Source organism: Dysidea avara, chromosome 9, assembly GCF_963678975.1.
Source record: "Dysidea avara chromosome 9, odDysAvar1.4, whole genome shotgun sequence".
Taxonomy (NCBI): domain Eukaryota; kingdom Metazoa; phylum Porifera; class Demospongiae; order Dictyoceratida; family Dysideidae; genus Dysidea; species Dysidea avara.
This window is the reverse complement of record NC_089280.1, coordinates 32,902,064-32,924,950: the sequence shown is the minus strand read 5'-3', so window position 1 is coordinate 32,924,950 and position 22,887 is coordinate 32,902,064. Positions and strand designations below refer to the sequence as shown.

The following is a 22,887-nucleotide window of genomic DNA, read 5'->3' as shown; positions in this document are numbered from 1 at the left end:
TAAACTAGTCAATTGGGCTGCGACCTGGCTTATGTCTCTCAACCTTAACAAATGCAACACCTAGTTATAACTAGCAAAAAACAACCTTTACCAACTATGTACAAGATCAGAGACTACCCCATTTGCAAAGTTACCTCAGCAAAATATTTAGGAGTTACAATAAGCCAAAATATTCTTGGTCTAAACATACTGACATTATCACTTGTAAAGCAAATTCTATTATAGCTTTTTTACAAAGAAACCTTAGTCAGTGTTCACTTTGTGTCAAATCTTCAGCTTATCATACAGTACGATAGTATCTGCATGGTAGGGACCACAAAGGAGTAGACGTGGCCCACGGAATAATATTAACCTAAAAGAAACAGCCTCAACTTTTCCTGACGACGATGAGGCAGTATTGGTTAGGTAAAGCTAAGCCAAAAAAAGTTTTTAGATTGACTCAAAACACTTTCAACAAGTTGCTACGGAATTTAAAAAATAATTGATTTCACAGAATTTTCTACTGACTGACTGCCTAATTCCTTCAGACAAGCGTAACTTGATAACGGCTAAGGCTACGGGGTTGCATTTTTCACTGTTCGATGTCGCTTTGGCCCGACTGGTGCCTTTTGGCATACCGCAGTACATACAATGCATTCTTCATGGACTTACCAGTGTCCTCCTTTGTGTCCCATTCATCTTTGCTGACAGGGAAAAGTGTAGATTTGGTGGTAGCACGTGATGGCTTCCCTTCATAACAGAAATCATCCGTATTTTTTGTAGTGGCTATTTTTGATTGCAGTGGTGCTTTTCAAACAGTTCTTGATTCATACTGCTGTGTAACGGGTTGAACATAGCAGACAATGAAGCATAATGGATACTTCACTTTTCAGACGATAATAACTGGGGCATGCGGCACCATTTCTTTTGGTGTGTATGGATTGCAGAGGTGCTGCTCTTGATCCAAAATGCTGTGTAACGGGTTGAACACAGCTGACAACAAAGCGTAAATATGGATACTTCACTTTTCAGTCAATAATTAATATAGCTGGGGCACGCAGCACCATTCAGATGCAATATGCGTGGGTTCACCAGTCATAATAAAATTATTTACAAAAAAAAGTTAACAAACAAGTACACAGAAAAATTTGGAATTTTCAACTAGAGTAGGGACCATAGCACATCAATAGAAAGTACTGAAACAAGTTGGAGTATAGTGTACGATATTAAATCACAGTAAAACAATAAGAAGTGTTATATCCCTACTGTGCATTTCCATTATGGTATCTTGAGCACTGTAGGGATATAACCCTCCTTTTTGTTTTACTGTGATTTAATGTCATGTACTGTACTCCAGCTTGTTTCAGTAGTTTTTATCGATGTGCTATGTTCCCTACTGTAGTTGAAAATTCCAAATTTTTCTGTGTATTTTACATATGTTAGACCAGTGTTGGAGTACGCCTCTGTTGTTTGGTCACCATTCACACAATCTAATATAGACAAGATTGAAATGATACAACGTAAGGCTGCTAGATTTGTTTTTAATGATTATTATACATATTCTAGCGTAACTAACACGTTCAACCGCTTAAAATGGGCAATAGTGGCTCAATATGTGAAATTAAATACACAATTTATTTGGCGAGAATTCACCAAGTAACCAGTTAAACAGGTTACAAAGTTACACAACACTATTAACAAAATATCACCTTTAAATAGGTGGTTAAATTAATGTGAGCTTTAATTATAGTACCACATTGTCTTCAGTAAGTATTATAATAAATCATGTTTTAAATGTTTATTATTGTGTTATTTCTATATAGCAAAATTGCATGTAAGGATACACAGGGTTACATGAAGATTACAAGTATATGTGTACAGGGTAACATGTGAAGGGTGTTACCCAGAGATTCAAGTAGATGTACAGGGTATATAATAGAACTGGATTACGGGTGGATACACAAGATTAGCTGTGGATACGCAGAATTACGGGTGGATACACAGAGTAACTTGTGTGTGGGTTACAGGTAGACACAATGGGTTACGGGTAATTACCCAGGGTTACTTGTGGATACACAGGGTTATGGGTGGCTACACAGGGATACGGGTGGCTACACAGGGTTACTTGCGGATACACAGGGTTACGGGTGGCTACACAGGGTTACAGGTAGTTACCCAGGGTTATTTGTAGATATATAGGGTTATTTGTGGATACACAGGATCACAGGCGGTTACACAGGTTTACATGTGGATACACGTGGCTACACAGGGTTACCCGTGACCCTGTGTACCCACAAGTAACCCTGTGTATCCACCAGTAACCATGTGTATCCACAAGTAACCCTGTGTAACCCTGTGTATCCACAAGTAACCCTGTGTATCCACAAGTAACCCTGTGTATCCACAAGTAACCATGTGTATCCGCCTGTAACCCTGTGTAGCCACAAGTAACCCTGTGTATCCACAAGTAACCCTGTGTATCCACTTGTAACCCTGTGTATCCACAAGTAACTCTGTGTATCCACAAGTAACTCTGTGTAACCACTCGTAACTCTGTGTATCCACAAGTAACCCTGTGTATCCGCAAGTAACCCTGTGTATCCACAAGTAACCCTGTGTATCCACTCGTAACTCTGTGTATCCACAAGTAACCCTGTGTATCCACTGGTAAACCTGTGTATCCACATGTAACCCTGTGTATCCACAAGTAACCCTGTGTATCCACAAGTAACCCTGTGTATCCACAAGTAACCATGTGTATCCACAAGTAACCCTGTGTATCCACAAGTAACCCTGTGTATCTACAAGTAACCCTGTGTATCCACAAGTAACCCTGTGTATCCACTTGTAACCCTGTGTATCCACAAGTAACCCTGTGTATCCACTGGTAAACCTGTGTATCCACATGTAACCCTGTGTATCCACAAGTAACCCTGTGTATCCACTGGTAAACCTGTGTATCCACATGTAACCCTGTGTATCCACAAGTAACCCTGTGTATCCACAAGTAACCTTGTGTATCCACAAGTAACCCTGTGTATCCACAAGTAACCCTGTGTATCCACTCGTAACTCTGTGTATTCACAAGTAACCCTGTGTATCCACTGGTAAACCTGTGTATCCACATGTAACCCTGTGTATCCACAAGTAACCCTGTGTATCCACAAGTAACCCTGTGTATCCCCTTGTAACCCTGTGTATCCACAAGTAACCCTGTGTATCCACAAGTAACCCTGTGTATCTAAAAGTAACCCTGTGTATCTACAAGTAACCCTGTGTATCCACAAGTAACCCTGTGTATCCACAAGTAACCCTGTGTATCCACAAGTAACCCTGTGTATCCACAAGTAACCCTGTGTATCCACAAGTAACCTTGTGTATCCGCAAGTAACCCTGTGTATCCACAAGTAACCCTGTGTATCCACAAGTAACCCTGTGTATCCACCTGTAACCCTGTGTATCCACAAGTAACCCTGTGTATCCACAAGTAACCCTGTGTATCCACAAGTAACCCTGTGTATCCACCTGTAACCCTGTGTATCCACAAGTAACCCTGTGTATCCACAAGTAACCCTGTGTATCCACAAGTAACCCTGTGTATCCACCTGTAACCCTGTGTATCCACAAGTAACCCTGTGTATCCACTCGTAACTCTGTGTATTCACAAGTAACCCTGTGTATCCACTGGTAAACCTGTGTATCCACATGTAACCCTGTGTATCCACAAGTAACCCTGTGTATCCACAAGTAACCCTGTGTATCCCCTTGTAACCCTGTGTATCTACAAGTAACCCTGTGTATCCACAAGTAACCCTGTGTATCCACAAGTAACCCTGTGTATCCACAAGTAACCCTGTGTATCCACAAGTAACCCTGTGTATCCACAAGTAACCTTGTGTATCCACAAGTAACCCTGTGTATCCACAAGTAACCCTGTGTATCCACATGTAACCCTGTGTATCCACAAGTAACCTTGTGTATCCGCAAGTAACCCTGTGTATCCACAAGTAACCCTGTGTATCCGCAAGTAACCCTGTGTATCCACTCGTAACTCTGTGTATTCACAAGTAACCCTGTGTATCCACTGGTAAACCTGTGTATCCACATGTAACCCTGTGTATCCACAAGTAACCCTGTGTATCCACAAGTAACCCTGTGTATCCCCTTGTAACCCTGTGTATCCACAAGTAACCCTGTGTATCCACAAGTAACCCTGTGTATCTAAAAGTAACCCTGTGTATCCACAAGTAACCCTGTGTATCCACAAGTAACCCTGTGTATCCACAAGTAACCCTGTGTATCCACAAGTAACCCTGTGTATCCACAAGTAACCCTGTGTATCCACTGGTAACCCTGTGTATCCACAAGTAACCCTGTGTATCCACTCGTAACTCTGTGTATCCACAAGTAACCCATTGTATCCACCCATAACTCTGTCTATCCACCCGTAACCCAGTGTATCCACCCGTTATCTTAATTAACCCTGTGTACTCACTCGTAACCCTGTGCTTCCACAAGTAACCCTTTGTAGCCACCTGTAACCCTGTGTATCCAGAAATAACCTCGTGTATCCTTCCGTACTTTGTGTATCCAGAAGTACGAATCCCTGTGTTTCCACAAGTTATTCTTTGTAATAACCTTTCATCCCATTGTAACTTTCTGCTTTCTGTAACCTTCTTTAATTAACACAATTGTAATGATTAATTATCTATCAATAATTTTGCTAACTCCTATACTTTAATGCATAAGCTTGCACCATTCATGTGGTGTAGAGTATGTATTACACCATTCTTTTGAGCTAATTGTATGTAGGTCAACTATTGCATCACTGTCCTGTAACCACGTAACCATTGTAACCAGTTACATGCCAAAGTTTCGCACATTTCTAAAAATGGGAATCCCATGAACACAAAAGAACTAAGTCCACCATTGCCATGTTCCTCAAAATCATCAACAATATTGTTTCAACTGACTTTTCCAATTATCTTCATAGAAGCTTTGCCAGGACAAGAGGTCATCAAATGAGATTTATGACTATTCCTGCTAAAAGAAACACCTACTATCACTCCTTCTTACCCACAGCTATTCAACTATGGAATTCTCTGTCTGAAGAAACAGTTAATTCTCCTAACTTATATTCATTTGTTAACTTATTAAGTGTACGTTAACTTGATATGCACTACACTCATATTTGAGTCTTGCATAACAAAAAAATTAATTAAATTAAAACTTGTAAGGATATAACTCTAATCTGTTTCAAGGTGACAACTTCTTTATTCACATGACATCACATCAACTGATATGTAAAATATGGGATCTAAGTTCTTATTAAACTTATGCATGATGGACAATGCAAATTTTCTTACCCTTGTTTGAAATTTTACCCTGTAATTTCCTGGTACACTGCTATACAGAAAAAGGCACTATAAAAGTAGTAGTTAATAAAGAGTAGAGTACAGTAGAGTAGTCACTATTGTCTGACTGTTCTATTTCACCCAAAATATTGTCACAGGAAAATACTAGATGTTATTCAAATTCTAATTACATGCGTTCACCACAAACTATATAGTTCTAGCATACAGATTCTACATGCTACACACTTAGATCATAATTGAAACTTTGTAAAATTAATAAAGACCTAGTTGCAAGTACATTACCACTCAAACGCAACATCGTCTTGCAAGAGTGTAAGCAATTTAAAAACTCGCCAATTCAAGGACGTGGCACCTATTTTGCTCACAAGTATTGAAATGGGATGAATACTTACAGGCAAAATGGGTCCCACGGAACAGGAGAGAAAAGGATTGAAAAGGATTTGATTACTATTTCTGACAATAAACACAGTGCTAAACTTCACAGCTGTACAATACATATATGTACATCATGCTATTATCATAATATTGCTCCTACTCCCCTTGAGTGTCTACATTGTGACAACTATACAATAATCAGTGGTTGTTGATGTAAGGGACGGCTGACCAGGGTATAGAATCTCTGGCAGCAAAGTATCTGGGGGAAACGGCATAGCCTCTTAGAAGCAATAGCCCAAAATTTATAGGTAAAACTCAAAAAAAAGCTCTTCCATAAGATTTTCTCACCCTCCATGAACAGGCAATTCTGATGGCATAAACAAACAAGCTATCACCATGCAGTGTCTTGTACTAACAGAAATCTATGAAGCATTTTGTTCTCTACCATTTACAACCAACAGGAACTCACTGGGATGCGTGCAGCACAAGTTACAAGTTTAGTCCTTCAGAGTGAACTCTTCCTTCTCACTCTCTTCCTTCGCGCTTGGCACTATGGGACTGGATTTGCTATTAGACACTACTTACCTGATTATCCACCATTGTGTGGAGCTACTTTTCTTATCAGGTATTTAGTTCACATGTTAAGTCTACCCATGTCACACAAAAATTTGAAACAGTTTTTTTTTTAAATTTGCCACTACCAGGAAGAAGCAAGTATTAAAAATTGGCTTCCGTACAATTGCAGCTTATTTACTCTGCTTGCCCATCCAAAATTTGTCTATGTTTGCACAATTTCAGAATTTAGTTTTATTTTCTCAGCATAATCTGCAGTGTCTAAGGAAAGTTTTAGCCTTCTATAGTAAATAGCTTTGGAATTATAGCGCTAGACAGTATGAAGAGCAAGGTAATTGATTTGTACATCTGAAAATAAACTATATGCTCTTACATTTGGAGCCATAACTTCTGTTTGGATTAGTCTACAACGTTGTAATTTGGCTTAAAATGTTCATCATTCATTAGTACAATAGTCAAGATATAATGTTAACCCTGTAGTCATTTACATATATGGATATGAAGGCGGTTTGGTAGAAGAAATGATGATCTTGTTTATGTTTACTGCATCATAAACAAATGCACATGACATGCATACCATTGGAGCTAAAATAAATGAAACAAACTCTTCATGAACAAGCAAATAAGATGGTATATAGTTTTAATCAATTTGAGTCTTACTTCTTTGAGTACTGGCCCTATAAAAACTTGCATAATTTTTCTTTGTAGCATGCATAATTGTATGAATTATTTTTAATTTTATTTTTCTCAATATGCATGCTTGTGTGAACAAGTCGGGTTTTTGCTGAGACGGTCACAAATGCTGTGATGATCTGTGCTTACATAATCATATTCATTTACACATGACACGATCTGGTAGACAACCACAGCAATGGTTATATTTAAGCCTCATTGTTAATGCGATAGCTTACATAACACTGTTGAAGCCTTATGAAAACTGTTCTGAGTCACCTTAAATTCCCTCTTGATCAAAAGTAGTTCACCACTTTTATTACCTTGTAGATAAATTCACTTACCTTGGAATGTGTTACTATTCACTGGACTGGACTATTGACTTATTTCTTGTCGAGCTTTAATGCTAAAAGATTGCTATAAGCAAGCTAAAGACTAAAACACAACTCTATCCTGGGTACAGTGGTAAACCATATTAGTTTCTTTGCACGGCAGTTGGAAAGTGCATCTTCAATAGCTAGTTGGGGCAAGTGCCTTTCTCCTGATTTTTTTATTTTCTTTTTCTTTTTTTGAGAACAGTGCGATTCATAATACGTCAACAAATTCTTCTGAAACTGTTACCAGGTTATTTCAAATACTGGTTACAATATTCACTCTTGCCATTAGTACAGCAGAGACAAAAAACTGCATGGATACTCCTAATCTGCAGACCATAGCAAACAACACATACTTGTTCAGCAGTGGATATTTCACTGGCATTCATGTGAATAAAAAATTACAAAGTAAATTATTATAAAAGAAACAGCAAATGTGACTGAATTTGACAAAACAAGGCTTCGACGCACAAAGCTTCGTTAGGAGATATGGTGATTTTAAGTAATCATTGTGTAATAACTTCCCAGTGCCTACAGCTGTGCAAACACAGTGCCTACAGCTGTGCAAACAAAATTTGCACCAATTATTCATCTATTTACTAGCTATCACTGAGTGGGTATATAAATTTCTGATACCCAAAATTTGCCCTGTTTTGGGCAGCTTTTTTCAAGCGGGTAATAATATCACAGGTGGTAGTAATAGGGGCGTAGGGTGGGGGTGGGCTTAATATAGGGATATAAAATGAAGTAAGAAGACGAATGGAATCCAGAGGCCACGTTTGGGTCCTCCATGGCCCTCCATGGCCCTCAAATCACTCCAAATTGACTGAGAACACTATTGGCGAGCTCTCTGTAAAGTCCCAGCTCACTACACACCATTATCACAAAGCCATGGCCATTTAATGGTACCAATCTCCCACTCGTGGCTTTGACAGGGTCGGAAGAAAGCTGCTACAGAAACCAGACTTGCCAGTCCTGAAGGAAGTACAGTGTGGAATATGGTAGTGTATTAGACCAGCAATCCATTTCTGGCAAAAACGTAAGTTTGATTTTGTGCGTGTGGAAGCCTGGTTATATGAAATCCGGTCACAGATAGCTATCAGCAGGTTCAAACCTGAGAGCCCAAAGCCCACGGTGCTAAACACGGCTAGCTAACTACCCTTCTACCTTACAATTAAAAGCGTGTAGCTATAGAAGAAGGGACTTACACCTGGTAAAGGAAAAACCATGAACCATATAAGGAAGTTTGGCTTATAAAAACAGAAATTGGAGGGACAAATTAGGTGATTAGTCCAATTAATTAAGCAGGTGCTAATAATTTAACTCTCAATTCAATATTTCATTGAAAAAGGCTTTACTGCTGCTGATTTGTCATTTTTGTAGGTTTTGGGATATATCTGATAAGATGAAATGTCTACAGACTGGTTATGCTGCATAGTAGCAATTCATGACATGTGCAGTGAAACAATGAATGTTTGGACACATACAGAATTTCTTTAATAAAATCAAGCTCTGGATCAATTCTGGGGAGTTATTTATGGTTACAGCATTGCTATGTGTGACTCATCAGACTGAGCCAGACAGAATCCATGCCAAAACATAGTGTAAATCTTGCTGAGAATCACCTACATATGTGACCAGATTTAGCAAAATCAACAATATGGGTACAAGAGCTAAAAATGACGTAACATCAGCATGATGTTGCTGCACTATCAGGCTAACAATTTCCATATCAAATTCACCTTCAACTTGTCGGATATGCTTTTGGTAAACGATTTTGTGGTGGTTTGTATAACCACACCAGACATCTTTACAGGTCTGTGAACAACAGAGAAGTGCTTGGGGGGGGGGGGGTACTCTGGAGAGACAAGCAGGCAGCTGAATGTGTGGTGTATGTATGTTTTGTGAGATTTCAGTCTATTTCCTGTCTCTGACAAGCTGTTTTGTGGTCTGGTGCCTTCAATCACCATTCTCGTCCATTTTGTAGTCCATCCCTTGCTCACCCCTCACCCCTTTTGAGGACTTGTGATACAACAACACTGGTGAAAAAACCTATCTAAACTGTACAAGGATTACTTTGGCCACCAGGTGTTCTTAAAGGTTGTGAATTGCTCCATCTTTGGTGAAAAATCCATGCGTGTAGCTGCCAAGGTTGGTGAGTAACAATGCTTTAAATTATTAAAAACGTTTTTCTCTGAATCAACAATGCACCCATAAGGGTGATTTTCCAAAATCCAAGTCATATATTTAATCACTGACTTCAGATCATTTTGACAAGCTGTAGTTTACACTATATGTATTCACTTTGGCTTGTTAGAATCACTTAAGAATAGGCTATAACAATCTAGCAGCTAATCCACTAACATGTCACAAGATATGAATGAATATATTATAAGATTTGTCAGAATGCTCCATAGGAAATGTATTATGGATGATTGAGTCCAAAATGACAAGTGGAACTTCACCGTACCAACCTTCATTTGGCATCATCCTGTTCACCAAGGACTGCTCTTTCAGAAGGTACTTGCGAATCGGTAATCCATGTTTTGAATAAAAAGATGTGAGTATAAAGTGTCAATACAATAGAGGCTATTCAATTTTATAGTGAAATCAAATTTCCTCAGGATCCTCAATACTTAGAGCCTCCAGACCCAGTTAATTTGGTGCCTTCTCCACAGCTTCAAAGAACTATTATGAATAAAAAGGGAGGACAAGCTGCTTTATCAGAGTTACCCAATATGGCCATTTACCCTCTGCTTCTGAGGTGTTGTATGAAGGGATTTCTCTCCCATCCTCGGCTACAGGATGTACAGTGGAACCAGACCCTAGTCTACCTTTAATAACACCTTCACCTCCCAAATCTCATTCACCAAGAGTCCCTTACCATCACCAGCATCGCTCCAATCAACTAGCTCATTGAAGGCCACATCCTAACTTTTCTCCCTCTATTTCTTCCATTTTTCAGCCCTTTCCTGCTCAATAGTGCTACCTTTCTAAATACCTTTAGCAGCAAACAGAGTTGATTTAGATGCCATCTTTCCCTCATTCTAACAATGCATTGATGTGTCAAAATTCAAGTGCAGCTATCCCCACCCCACCCACACACAGTCATTGTTAAAAAATTTATTAGCATTAACATCATTGCAGCAATTTCTTGGCCGCCACCTTTGATTTCACAACCTTTTTCACCCAGGCTTTTTAAGGCTGCACCATTTTTCACAACTTGGCTGTTTTTTTTTTGTGTGGATTTCACTTCTTTATAAGGCCCCAAAACCAGCCTATGGTTGACTTTGAGGTTTGTTTTTATTCACATTTTTCTTCTTTTCTATGTAGATACAAAGATGATTATTGAAGACAGATTTATAAATGTATTCATTGCATGATTTAATTCAACATTTGATAATATTATTGTAATACTCGTAAAGTGCACATTTTTTGTGGACTTCTAATAGAACATACATAGAATGTTCTAGAACAATCTAGTACCTCTGTTGGTAGATACAAAAGTCTGATTATAAGCAGATTTCAACTAGAAATTTCATTTATAAAGCACAAATTAAGTGAGATGATCAGCAAAGGTAGCAGTGGTTCAGCGGTTAAGGATGCAGGTGTTAGGTATGGAGGTCCCTGATTCGAACCCTGGTAAGTTGTTTTTTTCGACATTTTTTGCACACATTTTTACCTTGCGGTGACTGCTCTATTAGAGTATCTCGATCCCGCAATTTTACACTTGCTTGGTTTTTTGCTTTATAACGTTTTCACTGTAACTCTATTGCTATTCAAACTATCAAAAGACACTGCTATGATGATCAGCCTATCCACACACCAATTTTCAAGTTATTTCTATACTTGGTTTACCCTGTAGCCGTGACAGAAGTTAGATTTTTTTTAATGTGAATTAATGCTTATAACTCCTTGAATATTCCTCAGATTTGCAACAAACTTGGTACACATTACACACTCTTCAGTTGTGCCAAAGATCAAGGCAATCAAGTTACATGTTTGCATTTTATAGTAATTTTTGCAAAGTGTGCAAAAAGAAATCAAAGCCCCTCGTAGCCACCGTATGGCATAAGAAAAAAAAAACGAAATTAAAATGAAATTTTGAACGCCCATATCTCGCAAGTGGCTGTTGCGAAATTAATCAAATTTGCTGTGTGGTGTACCCTACCTGGAGGACAGCTATAATGCAAAAATGGTGTGCTTTGGAGAAGGGGCCATGGAGCTATGCACACCTGAAAAAACTGTTTTCTTTCTTCCTGTTAATATACTCACGGTGTGGTCGCCAGCTTTCTTGGCCACATGACACACTACCGTGTGTCTTGATAACACCAGCGTGGCAGCTGAGTTTGTCACTTTCATCTGGTAAAAAACAGTAGGAATGTCTTAAATTCATGTGATTTTTCATTGCAGTGGTTCATAGGGTTCTTCGTATGCCACGATATTCACTCTCAGTATTATTCAAGTAGTCTATCATCAACTCAAAGTACCAATGGTTTGATTTTATTGGTCAGTTTCTGGTGGCAGCATGATCTGTGCGACTTATTGGTGACAAACAAAATATTTCTTCCTCTGGAGCACAAGACAAGCAGAGCAGCAACTACGTCATGGGTCAGCAACAACCAGTAGGTAAAGTACCTGCATGTGAGGTATGATTAAAATTGTGACTGTCTTAGCAAAAACCTGAATAATTTTCACAAGCATGTGTTGTGAGAAAAACAAAATTTAACAAAAATTGATGCAATTACGCGTGTCACAAAGAAATTTTTACGCAAGTTTTAATCAAGCCATTACTCAGGAAAGGAAGTCTTAAATTGATTAAACCTATACACCACCTTATTTGACTACTCATGGAGAGTACGAAAATCTTTGTTTCATTTCTGTAACCACAATGGTTTGCACGTCACGTACGTTTGTTTACAATGAGGTAGACATAAACAAAATTCTCACTGTTTTTTTCAGTAAAACCGCCTTCATTCACCAAGTGACTGCAGGGCTAAGCTATACTTTGGTCAATCTGCTAATCCATGGTCAACATTGTAAGCCAAATCTCAACTCTGTAGACTCATCCAAACAGAAGTTATGACAGCGAATGTAAGCGCCTGTAGTTTATTAGTAGTATAGTCACTGTACAAATCGATTTCCTTGCTCTCCCTACATTCTAGCACTGTGATTTCAAAACTTCACCATAGTTAACAGAAACTTTAGCAAATCATTCCTTGGACAAAGCAGATAATGCTGAAAAAATAAAAAAAATAAATTCAAAAGTTGTGCAAACTGGACAGGTTTTTGCTGAGATGATGAAGCTTGTTAGCCATCTGGCTGAGCCATCTATACTGAAATTAGCCCAAAACAACACAACAAATACCAAAATTGTTGATAAATCAGTGAAACAGTCTCCATCAGCAAGACTAATAAACACTGAACAATTTGGCTATCTCACCCAGTAAATGCAAAGAGCAATCCAATGCATGAAATAGGTACTCACATGATCAAAATTAAAATCACTGAAAATACAATTATAATCTATTCCAATGACTTTTAAATCACTTGAAATCAAACGACAATACGTTTTGTGTACATTAGGTCCCGCATCGTGATTGGCCTAGCAGTCTAAGACTCTCCATATGATGCCATCACAGTATAAGACACACCTGTGCTGGCTCAGACCATGTTTTGAGTCAACAATTAACACAAATATTTACAAAGGAGCATACTGCAAGGCTCCTTTTTCAGAAATGAAAACAATTTCATGGTTACTTGTTGATTTGAATTTCGATCACGTAAGTGCCTATTTCATGCATTGGGAATGCCCTATGTGTTTACTGAGTGAGATAGTCGTATTGTTAGGTGTTTATAAGTGTTATATCCTTGCTGTTGGAGACTGTTTCATTGATTTATCAACCATTCTGGTATTTGTTTGCAAAAGTCATGTTGTTTTGGCCGAATTTCAGCATATAGATGGCTCAGCCAGAGGGCTAACAGGTTTCAATTTTAATCATACCTCACATGCAAGTACTTTACCTACTGGTCATTGCTGACCCGCTGTTCTGCTTGTCCTGTGCTCCAGTGAAAGAAACATTTTGTTTGTCACCAAGAAGCCGCACAGATTGCGCTGCCACCAGAAACCGATACTTTGAGCTGATGATAGACTACTTGAACAATGTTGAGAGCGAATATCGTGGTATATGAAGAACCCTACAAACCGTTGCAACAAAAAATCACATAATTTTTAAAACATTTCTATCGTTTTCTACCAGAAGAAAGTGGCAAACTTAGCTGCCATGCTGGTGTTATTCAAGTTACACTTACCCTAACCAGGAGCTTATGAGCCGCCAAAGGCGGCGAAGGAGCATGAAACTCGGTTCCATCACAATCCAAATTACATCACGTTTTTTGAATAAATTGCTACGAGTGTCGCGCACAATTAGTGTACGGCGTCGATTAATGAAATTTTACTTTCCTTATATGGAAAATAATCGCTAATGAATTTGGATTTTGATGGCACCCAGCAGGCTACATAAGTTTCGTGCTCCTTCGCCGCCTTTGGCGGCTCATAATCTCCTGCCCTAACACATGACAATATGAAGGATATTGATTTTTCACATTGCAGACCCTAACTATTGCTCCATAATAAAGCTAAAAAATTGAAAATTTTAAGTGGGAGAATAAGGATTGCTGAAAAAAGCCATGAAACAAGAATGGATCACTGGGGTGGTGATGTAAATCACAAATCCCTATTTTGACTCTCTGTCATAAATCTTTAGTGCTGTCATTTTGAAACCAGTCAAAATAGGGGTTAATGGTTTACATTACCAGCGCCTTTTTTTTCATGGATTTTTCAGCGATACCAATTCTCCCTCTTAAAATTGTATTCATCTAGTTTATGTATTTTTTATTAATTCAGTAATGAATTTGTTTTATTGATAATGAAGACTGTTGTGAATAGTGTAATTTTACATTCTGCATTGTAACGCCGTCAACGTTTCAGTACACACATGAAACTGATCAGATTGCAAAGTGCAAACAGAGTCTCCTAATATGAACTAGAATTTACATTACTAGTGGTTTGGGCAAGGAGGCTACTATTTTCTACAACCGTTTGGCAGATCTTTTATCACAGAAGCACAGTACGTCTTACAACCACACTCTCCTGGATGCGCTGTGCTTTATCATTCTCACTATTACGCTCTGCTGTACTGGCCATTCGTGGGAGCAGAAAGCTGCCGTCAACAGAGCTCCACGCAGTCTCCACTGAGCTGCGTCTAGTGGAGAGCTTTATTCTTATTGATTAGAACAATTATTTTGTTTTTATGTGTTGTTAAAACATGTTCTATTAATTTCCATTACTAGTGCCGTTAATAGCTCTCAAATTCAGTGCAAGGATAGTTGTTATACACTTGACTGCATTATTAGAGTATTTACGTGACTGCTCTACTAGCGTGACTGCTCTATTAGAGTATTTTAATCTTGCCTAGGTAAAAAACTTGCAAGAATCTTACTAAACCTGCATCAAATTCTTGTACCAATCTTGCACAAATCTTGCCAATTCTTACACTTGTGCAAGTGAAAAGGTTCTTTACTTGCACAATTCTTGCAAGATTTTGGGTGCACATAAAGGTCCTTTCCTTAAACCAATTTTGCAAAATTAAATGTGACTTTGCAAGATCTTGCACAGGCTTGTTAAATCTTACAAGTTTTTTTTTTTTTTTTTTTTTTTTTGTTGTTTTTTTTTAACCTGGGTGGATAGCCTGCCCACATACAATAATCACGGAACAAAAAAACCGCCTTGCGATAAAGTCTTCAGCACAGATTAAGCTTCCTCATATACCAAGTTTAATAACGACAATTTGTATCAGCATCAAGCAAGCGCACACCAGAAAACTTAACTCTAAGTGCGATCTTGTATGATTTCGTTTGCATAATGGAAGAAGAAACAATTTCCATTCACAATAACCCATTCAGCAAGCCTTGCTGCTTTTTATCCCAGAATTCTCCTTGTAAATTTCGCTATGCTTGTGAATAATATTATGAATAATACCAGGAGTATATAATGGGGAGGGAGAGTGTCGAACTATGCTATATACTGTGAAAAATGAGCCCGTGAGGTCCAGTAATATGACTACTTAGTGAAAGAACAGTACGGTGTACTCGAGAAAAGTATGACACATCACGCACAGGAACTCGCTGAACAAAGAGAAAGACACAAGCAGCTAACCTGGAAAACAAACATCGAGGTTTCATCATGGTCGAGCAATGTCAAGATTTCGACATTTCATCATGGTAGAGATTTCATCATGGTCGCCATCCCATGCCTTGCCTTAACAGTTCTACTAGTTAAAGTGACACAATTTTAGCCATTGTGACCACCCCTTGTGGACCACCGGTTAAAACATTTAAGGTGCTAAATCTGAGCAATCAACAGCGGTCAGGTTTACAAGAAGAAATGAAGGTATGCAGGTTACTTTATGGGCTCGTTTTTCACAGCCTATAGTGTAGTTCGACACTCTCCCTCTAATATGTACTCTTGATAATACCAGATGAATAAAAAATTTAAAATTTAAAAAGGAGAAATGGGATCGCTGAAAAAAGTCCAAGAAACAAAAAGGGATCGTTGGGGTGGTAATGTAAACCACAAATCCCTATTTTGACTCTGTCTCATAAATTTTAGTTACATGCTCTGTCATTTTGTGATGAGTCAAAATAGGGATCCCTTCTTGTTTCATAGCTTTTCTCAGCGATCCCTATTCACCTTTTAAAATTTTCTCTTTTCATTCACCTAGTTAATGTACTTTTTATTAATCCAGTAATGGATTGTTTTATTGATAATGATAATTGTTATAGATATGTATAACAATTTACAGTAGTGGATGTCAAGTTCAATGTAAGCGTTGTTGTTACCAGACACACTTGACTGCATTATTAGAGTATTTACATGACTGTTCTTAGCTGTCGACAAGACTATACATGTTCATTACACACATTCCTAATATTTAACAGCTGTTGTCTTCCTACATGTGTCAGGACACTTATAGTCATTGTAGTATCTTCATGCAGTGTTCATGAATATTCACCAGATGGTATGATACTGAGCTAGCTACTTGTCACAAGACATGGAACTCTGACAAGACATAAGTATAAGTTAAACATTTAGTGTTTATGCATTTATCATCTCAGCCAAGACCGTACACAAAATCACAGATTTTCCAGGGGTGCATGGACTAAAATTATTATACTGAGAATAATCATGGTGTGCAGTAGATAGTGTTCTGCGATACAGTGCATTTTGTGTATCACGTATCACCATCAGTAAACTGTTCGATATGATACTGTATCACAATACTATAATGAAGTGGTCATGGCTAGTTATAACTGGCATATCAGCTATTAGTTGTAACAACATCCAATTTATCTGTACCTTAAAGAGTTGACACTGATTCTACATTCACTGTGTATACAATTTCTTTATTCAGTGAATGTTGCTAAACTACAGTAATAATTATACTGATCATGATGTGACAAATAGCTAGTGTGTTCTGATATGATGTTTAGTATGGAAAACATAGTTGCTGTTAAAAAGCACATCTCTACCTGGATACCTGCCTCTATTACACCACTTAGACAATTAGCTACCACAAACATTTTAATACATACTCCCACAAAGGCTTGTCCAGATTACTCCGCATTTTGGGGGTAGGTAAAAACAGTAGGTCGGGGACCAAGGACCTGGGTATCCAACTCTTCTTGGAATTTTATACACTTCACAATATTCTATACTTGTACTAGGTACCTCTGCAAGTAGTCTTGTATGGCCAATCCACTTTTTCCCTGTCACAGCGTCTCACATGATGTTTAAACCAATTAGAAATAAAAAGTGCCTCTGAAAAAGTGTCTGAAGCTGACTGCATTTATACCGTATAGCATAAATATTTCAAGGTGAAAATTTTTTGAGGATGAGCAATGTTACTAAAAATAAAATTTTCACAGATTTGCTAACACTCCCAAAATGTATTGGACTATACGGAGGTCTAAATATTTCAAGGGTAAATTTTTTGCTGATAATCCCAAAACTGTGAAATCAGCAAAAATTTCCCCCTTGAAATATTTAGGCTATACAGTAGTCCACTCGCTTGCTGCACAATAGTCAATGAGCATTATGTTGACTCACTACTAAAATTTAGAAACATTGTGCAAATGCATCGTGATGTATGAAGTCTGGTTTATCGAGCTGCTGGACTGAAACTTGTATAGTTAGTAATCGCTATTTCACCTGAATATTTGTTTACACAATGTTTCTAACTAGTCAAATAATAGATTAGTATGCTCATTATGCAGCAGCATAGATAGTAGAGGCGCAACTATCTATGGCAGCAGGGAATGGCCTACAGCGTTTAAATATCGTGTAAGACACTGTGACTGGGAAAAAGTGGATTGGTCATGCAAGACTACTTGCAAAGGTACCTAGTACAAGTATAGAATATTGTGAAGGGTATAAAATCCAAGAAGAGTCGGGTCCCTTGGTCCCGGGTTCACTGTTTTTACCTACCTGCATTTTGGTGAGTTGTCAAGATGGCTACTTATGCAGCAGATTGTTTATTGCTAGTTCTTTATACTTAAAGTGTAACAGCTACTGTTTTTAGAAGGAATATTTAGCCATAACATAGTAACAGCAGCATTAATAAATGCATATTTGTATGGCTTCTTGTTTTATAGCACAAGTAATAGAGAGGCTTTCTATTTGAGTATCTAGATCACTGTCACAGTAATATAGCAATCACTGACTGTTCTACTAGAAACCTTTGATATATCGATATTTTCTAAGTACGGTATCGTATCGTGATACTTATTTGCTGTGTTGATATATTGCTGTATCAATATGTATTGCAGATCCCTAACAGTAGATATAATGTCAGAAAGGAGATACGTAATATAGTCTGTGCAGAGTATGTTACATTGTATCCATTGGGTATACTACAGTTAAATCTATGTTGTGGTCATTTATGAATGCATATGGCTTCCCACAAACAATATGTGGCATCTACAAATAAATTAAATTGTTTCACATATGTGACCGTCTCAGCAAAAACCCGACTCGCTTGCACAAATTAAAAAACAAAATTTATTCACTCAGCATTATTGGCAGTGTCCAAGGAATGGATCACCAAAGTTTCAGCCTTCTGTGGTGTGTAGTTTTGAAGTTATAGCACTAGACAGTAGGAAGAGTAAGATAATCAATTTGTACTGAAAATAAACTACAGGCGCTTACATTCGCAGTCATAACTTCCATTTGGATTAGTCTACAATGTTGCAATTTGGCTTAAAATGTTCACCATGGATCAGCACATCAGCCAAGATATAGTGTTATCTCTGTAGACACTTGTGTATATGGATATGAAGGCAGTTTGGTAGAAGAAACGATGACGATCTTGTTACTTTTACCGCATCGTAAACAAACGCACGTGACACGCATACCGTTGAAGTTACACAAACATTTTCGAACTCTCCATGAGCAGGCGAATAAGATGGTGTATAGTTTTAATCAATTTGAGTCTTCCTTCTTTGCCCAACAAAAACTTGCGTATTTTTCTTTTTAGCATGCGTAACTTTACGAAATATTTTTAAATTTCGTTTTTCTCAATACACATGCTTATGCGAACAAGTCGGGTTTTTGCTGAGACGGTCACATATACTAACTACATCATAATACAGTTAGTATGTAGACTGTACAGTAGCTAATCTTCATGCACACACATCATTCACAACAACTCAGATACTATGTAGCTGTGTAAACCATGGGTTATCAGCAGCACAAAGCCATGTTTACACAATGTGGTCAGACAATTATGCCTCTCACAAATAGTTTAAATTAATTTTAACAAGACTAATATACTGCCAACTTCAGGCTTTGAGCAGAAAGGAAATATGGTTTATAGAAAGTATATTCATAGCAATGAATAATCTCTGGTATTCCCACGCTACCACTTCATTCTTCATTACAGTCAATTGCATGTGCATTTGAACATTACGTAGTGCATGAATTTGTCTGGCCTGCCTACAAGATCTACATAGTCACACAAACAGCACTAGACAAGTTCAAATTCTTCAGTTACACCTGTGAAAAACATGGAGCCATTTTTGCATACGCAATGTTCACACGCACATACAGTCGACTGTATGTCTCTGAGAGAGAGTTTGTATGGTCTCTCGTAGCCAGTGTTGGGCAAGTTACTTTGTAAAAGTAACTAGTTACATATTACATATTACTTGCAACAGAACTATTTAGTTACAGTTACATATTACCCATAAAATAAAGTAACTGTAATAATATTACATATTATATTACTTTGTGTCCACAGCCTTAAGCTGTCACGTGTGAAACTACCACCTTATCACGTGACTTGATTGTGTTGTTGGACAATGTGCAAATCTTGGTTATAAGTAAGAAGCTAGTGAATAAGCTTCAATCAGTAGGCCTCGTTACTTCGTTGTGGTTAGGCGTTAATCAGAAGATTACTAACGAGATTAGTAACTTCGTTACTTTTAGTAATAATATTACATCATATTAGACTCGTTACAGTAATTATATTACTTAGGTAACGCGTTACGTTTGTAAGTAAAGTATCTTGCGTTATATTACCTGTTTTCATAGCGTATTTCGTTATATTACTTTGTTACCACAAAAGTAATAATATTACGTAACGCGTTACATAAGTAACGCGTTACTCCCAACACTGCTCGTAGCAAATCACAATTGTGCACTTACAGGAAGACGTAGACTATACTCACCATGCAGAGACACTATGCGCAATCTTCTAAGTGTTAGAAGCGCTGTTACAGCTTTCAGCCTTCACCAATGCTACAACGAAGTCCAAAGGAGCTCACACTGACAACGGAACTCTGTAATTTTATTGTTATATGGCTTCTTTAGTATACGGAACTGCTGTCATCTGTGAATGGCAAAGAGAACTTAGAAGAATTTTGAGGTTGTAAGGTGGTTGGCAATCTGTGGAATACGTACGGGCTTATTAATAGGTCGTTGACACGCGGAAGGACTCAGTAAGCATGGCTATATAGTTTTTAGCACAAAAAAGTGGATAATTTTTCCTGTACATGAGTGAAACAAAATAATATTATGAATAATAATAATATGAACAAAATGGCAAATTTCAGTTTTGTCCCAAATACAGATACTGTTTACTTTTCACTTGATACTTGCTAGTGGACCAATACTAATTGCAAATAAGTATTGGTCCACTAGCAAGTACGTATTCAATAGTAAAATTAATTATTGTGTACTGCCTACCTCAAGTCTGTTTAGTAACTTTCCAAATTTGATACATGTAGAGCAACTCTCTGCGAGTACAATGATGCCAAAAGACGTCCACTTCACGGAAATCGAGGCTCATCAAAATGGCCTAAACCAACCAGGTGTAGCAAATTTCTTCATACATTTTGTATTGGGCGTTTTGGGGGCATGCAATAAAAGGCGTAATAACCCACGACACGTGATAGATACCTCAGATTCCAGGAAAGAGCAGTGAATAGCGATTAAGATGGCAGAAGGAAATCAGAGGAAATTTAAGGTGTCAGTTTAAGGTTGAAAATCACTTACTTTTTCTGTGGCGAATTGAATGGCAGATATATGGAAAGGAACGCTCTGATATATTTTGATGTCTTGACAGCCATTAACCTTCACTACATTAGTGTTACAATGAAGCAAAAGCACTGTGAATTAGTTCTGCACGTTAGTTTGTGAAAATTACAGTGTTCCGTGATTAAGCAAAATAATGTCTATGCCATGTAGCAAACTTCTTCATATGTCATGTGCGTGAGATTATAAATCGCTAAAACTAGCCAAACTAATCCTATTAGTTCGTTCTACAACTAGAAATAGATTAGTTAAACACCTACTGATATCCTGATCACCGAAAATCGCAGCGGTTTGAGTACCCTCGTACTGTATTTTCCATACACACACGCAGCGGTGCTTTAACTAGAACATATATGGTTTGTCAGGAAAATTATGGATTCTAATGGAAACACAAATACATGTATTATACATTGGGCAAGAAACAAAGGCTGTTGACAAGATTTTTCAACTGATTGATGGGACCAAGCTAAAACTACAAAATGACAATTTGCAACAGCCGGCCCTTTTGATATTGTAACGGTGATATTTTGTATAACAATCATGCATGCACACACTAAGCAATGTACACACTAAGCAATGTACCTGTTAACACATGTAGGTAATGATAGCTTTGTAAGGATACATATAGAATGGAGGCTGGTTAAGACTGTTGTACACGTGGTAGTGTTGGTATATTGTGTGTCAGTTTCACAATAATTATATCGAAATACAAATCTCATAAGGGCATTAGAAAATGTTAAAACACGACGACAAAAAATCAGTTAAGACTACTCATGAATCACCACTTAGACGTAAACAGGTAGCTAGGTACTTAGCCAGTAGCCATTAGTTCGCTAAAACCGCAACCGGCGTACAGTCAATTGCACGTGCGTTTGAACATTGCGTAGTGCGTGAATTGTGTCTGACCTGCCTGTAAGTTCAAATACTAAAAAGAAAGAACAGAAAGTGTTCCGTGAATCTTCTGTTTCACCAGTGAACTTCACGGAATGATCTTTGCCATACGCAATGTTCAAACGCACGTGCAATCGACTGTACCTCATCAACACTATTGCGTTTAATGTTTAATTAACATACAAAACATCACTCACCAGTTAACACAAGTATGCAGCACTGCAAACAAGTTCCTGACATGTCTCTTCTCGTTCTCAGCTAGGAAAGAGACTAAACTACGGCGATCAGCCCAAATAAGGGAGTCAACAAACAATGCTCACGTGTACGTGCGGGAGCAATAACAATTGTAGCCAGGTAAATCACTACATTGAACAAAATTAATGGTACAATGGAGGGATTTTCTCACATAGTTATGTTGTAATACCATCGTCCATGTTCTTTTTTCACTACTTTTTATTGCATGGAACATCAAATAATTATTTAACAGGTAACTGGTGTATACTACCAACAGTGAACAGGCAGGCAGAGTTAAAACTGTAATCCCTAGTACACAGAAGGCAACAAAAACGTTAGCACAGCTGATTGAAGAAAAATTACCTAATAGAGCAGTCACAGCAGTCACCAACAGCATGCAAAGTTGATTCCACCAATTGAGGATGATATGGGGATCTTCATGGTTGCCATTAAAATGCAGACTCAGCAATTGATTGCCCTTCAAAATAGATACTTTATCACAATGGGCTGATGTTTGTTAGATGTCATTTAATTCTACAAAGGCAGAGTTTTTGAGAATTACTAATAAAACTAATCACGTGAAGTCATCCAATTACCTAGCCATACCAAATACCTGGCGTTGTTATTGACAGAAACTTTAAGTGGATGCAGCATGTCAACATGATCACTGCTAAGGCTAATTCAGTAAGGAACCTTCTGCAACAATAAATCTAGCAAAATTCCCTGCAACAGTTAAATGTTATTGCTATAATACATTTGTCTG

General features: G+C 37.9%; 2 protein-coding genes across 2 annotated transcripts in view; one reads left to right on the top strand and one right to left on the bottom strand.

Moving 5' to 3' along the window:
• LOC136266489 (neuroglian-like) overlaps positions 1-22,339 on the bottom strand; it is a 38,508-nt gene extending 16,169 nt beyond the window's left edge. Inside the window, exon 1 of the mRNA XM_066061503.1 lies at positions 22,088-22,339. Coding sequence (XP_065917575.1) covers positions 22,088-22,130 — 43 coding nt within the window. The 5' untranslated portion in view covers positions 22,131-22,339. The remainder of the gene's footprint in view (positions 1-22,087) is intronic.
• Positions 1-22,887, top strand: part of LOC136267080 (uncharacterized) — a 341,703-nt gene that overhangs the window by 214,721 nt on the left and 104,095 nt on the right. The gene's annotated exons all lie outside the window — the stretch shown is intronic.